Raw genomic sequence first — 8,552 nt, 5'->3', positions numbered from 1 at the left:
AAAAATTGACTGGATATTATCTGGAATTTTGGATACTAATCTCACAATAAAGTATATGATTATATGCCTAATACAATAAAGTTTAATAAGAATGATGATTGATGATGCCTTTAAGGTCCACCTGTTAATGGAAACATCACTTTAAAGTGTAAGCATTTTTTCTAAGCAGATTTGCCTGTCTTGTGGACCAACTGACCCTAACCATTAATTTTTATTAGTAAAGCTTTGAATCGATCAACAAGTATTTGGATCATCTGATTGGTAAAAAAATTCTTTTTATTATTAATCCGAAATTGTAAATCATAGCTTAAGATGTCTCAACATTTGTGTGGGAAAAATTTACTCTATTCGAAATATGACTTGAATTGAAGCCAAATTACTTGCCATCTATTTTATTTTTTTTAACACATCCGAGTGCAAAATCGGTGTACCAAAGATATTTTGTATGTGCAGGTACATCCGAGTGTATATAAAAGGTGTTAATTACCAGCTTGTAGACATCAAATTATTAAATGACTTTTACCTAAAAAAAAGTTGGATAATTAGCCACCGACAAAAGAGAAAAAGGTCTGTTAAGGAATATTGAGAAAATCTATGAGCAATCCCTTACCTCATTGGGCTTGGATTCCAGCCTTCCATGCCTTGGTAGATGTTTACCATATTAATATGCAACCTTCTCACAAATGTTGAAAAATAAAATAACTAGACATAAAATACTTTATTCTTTTTTTGCTTGCTTGAAACTTGAAAGGCGCTTGGTTGCATTACTTGTAGATTATACTCTCTATGTTCCACATCATTTACACGTTCAATCATAAAACTTTTCCTTATTCATTTTGGCACAATTATTTGTTTTCCTAATTCACCCTTAATAAAATTAACCCTCCCTTTGTTCTTTTGTTGTTGAAGCAACAATGGGAAGAAAGATCATTGTAGTCTAGCTTGTAGAACATAATTAATGGGCACATTGGTTACACTGAATATTACTCCGAACTTTACACGTTATATGATTAGATATGTTTCCTCAAAATTCGAGGTGATTAACAATGCTATTGTAGTTTAATTTATGACTTAGGTGTACATGAAGTCTTTCTCTTTTGTTAGATATTGTACTTGAAGCTTTGTCTTCAATTCTTTCACATATTTAGTTTTCAAGAACTGAAATTCAATGACAACTTTTGAACTATCTTATTTTAAGTACTCTTTGCCTTCACTTCTTTCACACGTTCACATAATTTTAAGTACTCGACTATCTTATTTTAAGCACTCTTATTTAAGAATCACGCAAATTAATAAAAAGACGTGGTTGATTTTCACTCACCAAAATTAACTTTCATGACATTCAACAAAAAGAATCCAATGTCACAAACAAATAAATTTAAAAAACCATGCACATAGGCAATGGTATACACAAATAAAAATGATAAGCAAAGGCCTATAACTTCACACTCTATGTATGTCACACGGTTATTTTCTGCATCAATGCTCCACTCTTAGTACATCAGAGGAAGGTATGTATGCACACTTAAATCCCATAATAACAACCAAAAAAAAAAAAAAAAACACAAGGCAAAATGTATGTATCCCAAAAGAACAATACAATACTAACTCCATAGTACTTTAATTCCTTATGATGTACTTGTATGTAATGTATAGTGTGTTGAGCCTAGATGTCCTGTTCGATAAGGTAGTCGCCCAACTTCTCCACAACCATGTTACATTGTCCTGGAGTCACTGGCTCGTTGTAGATTCCGAACACTAGGGCTTGGTTAGTCTTCTTAATACACACACCACCAGGTCCCTGATAATACAAACGAATATGGTATAAGTGTTAACATGTAAGAGATGTAGACGGAGTACTTATGTATATTGTACCTAAGAAAAATGCAACATGACCTTATGAACTACAATTTTGAGAAAATTCTTTATGCTTTACAATACCTATGTGATATGATAGTGATTTATCCGTGGTGGGTTCCATCCTCGAAACAACATGCTTTAATTTTAAAATTGCAACGCAATGTTGGGAAACAAATGGTCAGCATAACTAACAGTCCGTAATCTATATATGTTAGCCTTATATAAGAACGTGTTTAGGAAATTGAAGGGAGCAATCGATTATATGATTTACCTTCTTTCCACGAATAACAGCTCCAGGCTCACCCTGAATAACCATGTACTTTTCTCCTCCAAGGAAAAGACCTGTTGGTGCCAACGTATTTGGTACGTCGAATTCATTGCAGATTGCCTTCACTTCTTCTTGCTTCAACTGCAATCAATTGCAAATGCAAAGAAATTAATCAACTTATTTTTTTTTGTACCTCATACCATATACATACATACATACATCCCCTTTTCTTATTTGTCTCGTTTGACTTTTTGTAACCTTTGCTAAATAAGTCATCGCTTGGGAAACTCAAATCAAGGGATAGGTAAAGCGATTATAGTTCGTGGAGTTCGAACTTGTAATTTTAAAGTCACAAATATTAACATACTTGTAAAATCTTTGATCATAAGATGATGTAAACTACGGAGTATTATCAATTAATCATAATTCCTCTACTTTTCATTAAATTTACAATTATTTAATAATTAAATTAAAAAACCATACTTCAATTCGAAACAATACGATCGAAACCATCTAACAAAACACGGTCAACATATACAAAGTTTGACCATGAAAAAGCACATGTATGATCACGTTGAAAAATATGTGTATCACAAAAATAACACCATCTAAGGATTACATATTAACATAGATACCTGGGGGAAGGTGGAGCTTTGAGCCCAAACGCTACCGTCCAAGCCGACGATAGCGGCGGCGGTGAGGTGGTTTTCGGTTTCTTCGATGGGACACATCAAGTGATCATCGACGTAAGTTTGCCACGACATTTTGATTTTGTTGTGAGATTGATAGAAGTATTTCTCTTTAAAAGAAAAAAAAGGTTGAGAGTTTAATTGAATTATTTGTTGAGATGGGATAATAGAAGATAGGGAAGAAATGGCAATGTGATCACAGGTCATAAATAGGAGGAGAGATAAAATAATGCTAAATTATTATTTTAAAAAGTCATCAATCAATAACATTCATTCATGCATCATCATTAAAGTATTAAACCACCCTTATTATTGAATTAGTGCCATTCACGTCCTCCTCTTTTTTAGGCCTTCTTTCCCTCTTACCTTCCACCTCTCTTCTCTTTATTTATTGGGTAATGTTATATGTAGCCCTAAGGGCTATATATAAGCATTAAATATACTCTTAGAAATTGTATAAAATTAGAAATTCATGACAAAAACACGCGTAAATCAGTGTTATTAGTGTTTATATTTTGATAATTTCTTAACTTTTTACGATTTTCAAGTGTAAATTTGATGCTTATTTGTAGCCCTAAGGGCTATGTATAACATTTTCCTTATTTATTAGCATTTATATTTTACGAGTAATTTATTTTCATGCTCAAAATATATTTTTTTTCATTCTCAAAATATTAAGTGAATCAAGTTTTCTAGAATGGATGGAGTATATATATTGAACATATTTATATTCTTTTTTTTTTTTTATTAAAACAAATAAATTCAAATTACAATTATCATATGCGTGCTATCAAATTTCAGGGTAAATGAACTTATTTATTAATTCTTTATTATGACTTATTTGAGTTGTAAATTGAACTTAGTAGCTTTATTCCTACCTTTTAAAAAGAATGACTAGACACTTATGAATAATATTGAGTCAATTATGCCCCTAAATTTTTTTCGTAGAAGGGTCTCTTAATGTTTATTATTCTTATCTTTTCAATTTTTTTTTTTTAAAAAAAAACCCTTAAAATGCTTATTTACAAATTTACTCTTATATAATTTATTACTTCATTTTTATGTATAGTGTTGAGACAATTACTACGTTCCTTAATATATTTATTTACTTATTTGTTCTCATTAATTTTAATTGTCTATGTTTTAAACTCTTAAGAAAAGTTTACAAACATTTTAATTGTCTATGTTTTCTTTTTTTTTATTTTTTATTTTTTGCTTTCCTTTTTAGGTATTTCAAAATTACATTCCTACTTTTCTTTTTTAATAAGTACGTTAATTATTATCAAATATCCCAAATTATCCCTATTTTTCTGTTTTGTAATTAATGCTTTCTCTATTTTCTCACTCTTATTTTCTAATTCTCACTCTTATTTTTAGAATCCTCGTGCATCAATTTAGATGAATATGATTGATCCTTTTTTTCCACCAAAAAATGTTATTGGTCCTTTTTTTTTTTCAAATGATTGATGACATGTGCAGCATTAAATATTTTTTTTATATTTGTTTTATTCAAAGACATCAATTAATGTCCTATAATTCCCATTGTATTTTGTTTTATTGTTCTTTGTTTTATTCCTATAATACGGGGATTTAGTATCATAGTTTTACCAATTCATTTTATAACATACATACATGATACATGTATGAATCATTGGTGTACTTGGTTGTTGCAGTTAGTTTTTGGTTATCAGACCCGATTTAATCGAAAACACAATTTTTATTAAAAAAAACCACACATAAATTACAGCAGTTGATATATACTCTTATAATTTAACACACACAATACATTTATTTCTCTCACTTGTATAGTTGTATCAATCATGCTCACACTTTTTTCACACATATATATACACAGATGTTTTATTTGGTGCAAACTTATATTACATACGAAGAAGGATAGGTTTTGATTTCTTATAAACAATACTGATGAAGAAAACTGATCGATCGATCAGATGCGATACAGCTTCCCGTTGCTAGTTCACAGCAGCAGCTAGCTATGCATCCCACGTCTGTGAAGCTGCATGTAAAAAACATGAACATTACTAATTTACTATTATAACATAACTGTACTCAATGTAAACATAATACCAGAATGAAGTTGGTTGTCTCAGAAATAATACCCCTTTAGCGCAAATAATAAGAAACAGAGGTAGTATATATATTAACATACCTATGGTAGAAAGAGCCCAATTTTGATCTTGGTGGAGAGTCCAAGCAAAATACCCGAGCAGCGAGGCCTTAATCTTGGCATAAACAACCTTAATATTAATGGTGTTTTGGTCATCAAAATCAATCCAATTAGTCCCGGCGTAGCAATAATTAGCAACGTAATTTGGTTCATACACAGCAGTTGCACCATTTCCAGCGATGAAGTTATGGATCTGATTAAACATTTTCGTATTAGGAGCATGTTTTTGTTCCCCAATGGCTGGTGCCATAATACCATGATTGTTAGCATTTTGAAGTTGCCATTGATACCCGTAAAAGGGTAAGCCGAAAACTAGCTTTTTAGCAGGCACACCCACGTTAATCCAATCAGTAATCCCATCACTTCCGCTTACAGTGCTGCCCGTTGGATCATAGAGCGGGGCATGGAACATAGTCACAACTGGCTGCGGCGGCCAAGCTGGGGAGTAAAAATCATAAGCCATGACATTAACCCAATCTAGGTTGTCGATTATAGCTTGTATAGGATAAGAGACTCCCGTATATGCTTTCGGCTTGAAACGAAGGGCCGCAGTTAGGAGCAACTGTGGAGCCTTACGGTTTAATGCGGCCTTCCATTCATACAGGAGGGTCGCCATATGGCTCATCTCATCACTCGTGGTCTGGTTCTCCCAGTCCAAGTCAAGCCCATCGTAGCCATGATTCATAGCAAGGCTTATCGAGGACTCGATGAAGGCTTTTCGGGATGCAGGCTTGCTAGCCATCTTGTCGAAATTTTTGGACCCAATGTTCCCTCCACCGATGGATAGTAGGACTTTAACCGACCGGTTCCTTTTTCGGACGATTTCGGGGAAGGTGGAGCATGTTGGAGAAATTGTGAGTTCGTTGGTTTCGGTATTGAGGTTGGCAAAGGCACAAAAGAGATGGGTGAAAAGAGTTGAGTTGATGTCTTTGGGCTGTAGACCACTGTCTTCAAGCCAATAGCCACCCTTAACCTTACTTGGTAAACGGTTTGAAGCCATTGCTTAGTAATATTTGAAAATAAATTAAACACAAGTTTTTTTTTTTCTTGAGAAAATAAGCTCAAGTTAAAGCTGAAATTTGAGTGATGGAATTGATAATTGTGAGTAGTGTATTTATAGATAAAATTGGCGTTGAATTCATCTAGTAATGACTTCCTGTGTTACATATTTGATCGACTTGACTTTGTATTATATATATGCGATGTAATAAAATTTATCCAAATTGTTCCAATTCAACTATCACCCACTTCATCATTTATTCCATTGTAAAGAGGTGCAAGAAAGATTAAAATAAATCAACTAACAACAATACAGATTTATTTAGACTTGCAATAATAGTCAATAAAAGAGATTTTATTGGTGTTGAAGAATGTACAAATTACTATACTAAATAATGGCTAGGTTAAACCCTAGGAGAGTTTATATATTCCCAAAACCTAAAATGAAATATGTTGAAAACAGTCGAAAAATAGAAAATATTCACTCACATAACAAATTATTGTAGAACTATTAATTTTAACCCCATGAGGCCATAATAGATGTACAATTGTATGCTATAATTTTGTATACCAATCGATTGCAATTATATTCGTTTCGCTCCTTAAATATCTTACCACTTCCTTTACCAAAGCTAATGAGTAATGACTAATGAAGTAATGAGGAGAGTGTGAATCCTTAGCTTGAGGAATACGGAGTATTTTTAGTGCGTAGGTTTGTTAATGTATTATTTTAACACGTACAATAATGTCATATATATTAGTAAAAAAAAAAAAAAAATTATATACATAAATGGTTACAAATGTAAAAATTAAAAGACACTGAAAATAAAGTACTAAATTTTCTTAGGTAGTATTTTCTTTAATATCTTCATAAAGGATAAGATTTATTCTTGTACAAATTTTAAGTACATTTGAGAAGACTTTCTTAACCTTGTATTTATTTATTTATTTATTTATTTTATTTTTATATTCATACCTTAATTTCCTATTTGTATCATACATCTTTTAAATGTTATTTCTTAGTAATTAACGATCGACTTGACATCTTTTGATTTTAAGTTTTTAACATAACTCTATTTTTTTTCCCAATCCAAGTATACATGGAGGTTATATTATGGAGTAAGTTTATGTTTTTCTGTTAGTGCATACTACTACCTCAGTGCTTAAATGTTCTTTGCGGTTATTTTGGTATATACAAATTAACAAAAAATATTAAATTAACATGTGGAAAAAAATTGATCCTTTTTTGTAGGGTAAGGGGGTAAATGTGTATCATAACCAAATAAAATATGATCTAAAGCAAAAATGTAGAAATCAAAAGGAGGAGGAATGTACATATGTAAAAAGTGTAGAGAATTTTAAGAAACAAATTAGAGATTCCGTAGTCGGTACTATATAATACATACATAGGAGAAAAATACAACTTTATCTCCTTAATTGATAAACAAAGTATGTTAATAATTTTAATTTATACATATTCCATACTATGTAGTACATGGCAACGGGTCGGATTCGGAGCGGATTATGCTAAATCCGACTTCGATCCGACAGTGAGTCGGAGGCTAAATCCGACATCCGACTCCGACTCCGACATCCGACTCCGAGACTCCGAATCCGATCCGACTTAAAAATTCAACATCCGACTCCGACTCCGATCCGACCCGAATCCGAGTTTCTTTTATTTTTTGATTTTTTAGTTTTTTTTTTAAAAAAATACTAAATCAACAATTTCCAAATTCCACTAAAAAACAGTATTAATAAAAATTCAAAGTACAACAAAGAAAATATTACACAGTACTTGTGAAATTGTCTACATTAGAACAATAATATCATAAAAATTCATAATAAATTACAAGTGCAATACAATTATACAAAACAACCAAGTTCATTCCTCCATGGCTCCATGCAACTCTTGAAGACTTCAATTCTTTAACATCAAGTTCACTGTGAAACTAACCAAGATAAAAAAAAATGAATTAGTAACATAATTACATAATATATTATTTTTAATTAATTAACCAATCAAAAACATATAAAATTCACCTTTGTTCATTATTCCTCATCAACTTCCACATCTTCATCTTCATAAATTAAAGCTAATTCTAGCTCAATCTTTGTAGTATCTAAAAATCATATAAAAAGATACATTAGTATTATAAATTGACCAAAAAAAACTTTAATAAATGAAATACCTTTCAATAGTGAACGCCTCCAACTTTGAAGACACATCAAAGCTTCAACGGTTTCCGGTAGTAGTCTACTACGATGGGGTCCAATGACCCTCCCACTTGTGCTAAATGAACTCTCGGAAGCAACGGTGGAAATGGGTATCGCAAGAATATCTCTAGCAATCTTAGCAAGGGTGGGAAACCTATGTGACTCCGCATTCCACCAAGCCAAAAGACTAAACTTACTCTCATTAACTACAAGCCTCTCCTCTAACAAGTAAGTTTCCACCTCACATTTTTTAGTCCTCTTAGGAGGTTGTTGCGAAACATGTCTTGCCCACAACCCCTCAACTTCATCAAATTCATCCATGGGCCTCTTA

At 31.9% G+C, this 8,552-nt stretch overlaps 1 protein-coding gene and 1 pseudogene across 1 annotated transcript; both read right to left on the bottom strand.

Moving 5' to 3' along the window:
- Positions 1-1,310: 1,310 nt before the first annotated feature.
- Positions 1,311-2,976, bottom strand: LOC145634217 (profilin Sal k 4.0201-like). The gene is made up of 3 exons (XM_081685643.1): positions 2,764-2,976; positions 2,132-2,269; positions 1,311-1,801 (listed from the first exon to the last, which is right to left on the bottom strand). The coding sequence occupies exons 1-3, from the start codon at positions 2,890-2,892 to the stop codon at positions 1,667-1,669; spliced, it is 402 nt and encodes a 133-aa protein (XP_081541769.1). The 5' UTR covers positions 2,893-2,976; the 3' UTR covers positions 1,311-1,666.
- A 1,835-nt stretch (positions 2,977-4,811) lies between these two features.
- Positions 4,812-6,005, bottom strand: LOC145636094 (class V chitinase pseudogene; annotated as a pseudogene).
- Between the last annotated feature and the right edge of the window lie 2,547 nt (positions 6,006-8,552).

Source organism: Chenopodium album, chromosome 6, assembly GCF_948465745.1.
Source record: "Chenopodium album chromosome 6, dcCheAlbu1.1, whole genome shotgun sequence".
Taxonomy (NCBI): domain Eukaryota; kingdom Viridiplantae; phylum Streptophyta; class Magnoliopsida; order Caryophyllales; family Amaranthaceae; genus Chenopodium; species Chenopodium album.
This window is presented reverse-complemented; position numbering and strand designations above follow the sequence as displayed.

Excerpts from the sequence above, each read along its gene's own strand:
- LOC145634217 (XM_081685643.1), bottom strand. The coding sequence starts at position 2,892 with ATGTCGTGGCAAACTTACGTCGATGATCACTTGATGTGTCCCATCGAA. Across the intron at positions 2,270-2,763 it reads AAAGCTCCACCTTCCCCCAG|TTGAAGCAAGAAGAAGTGAA; the intron begins GTATCTATGTTA and ends AATTGATTGCAG. Across the intron at positions 1,802-2,131 it reads CTGTTATTCGTGGAAAGAAG|GGACCTGGTGGTGTGTGTAT; the intron begins GTAAATCATATA and ends TTGTATTATCAG.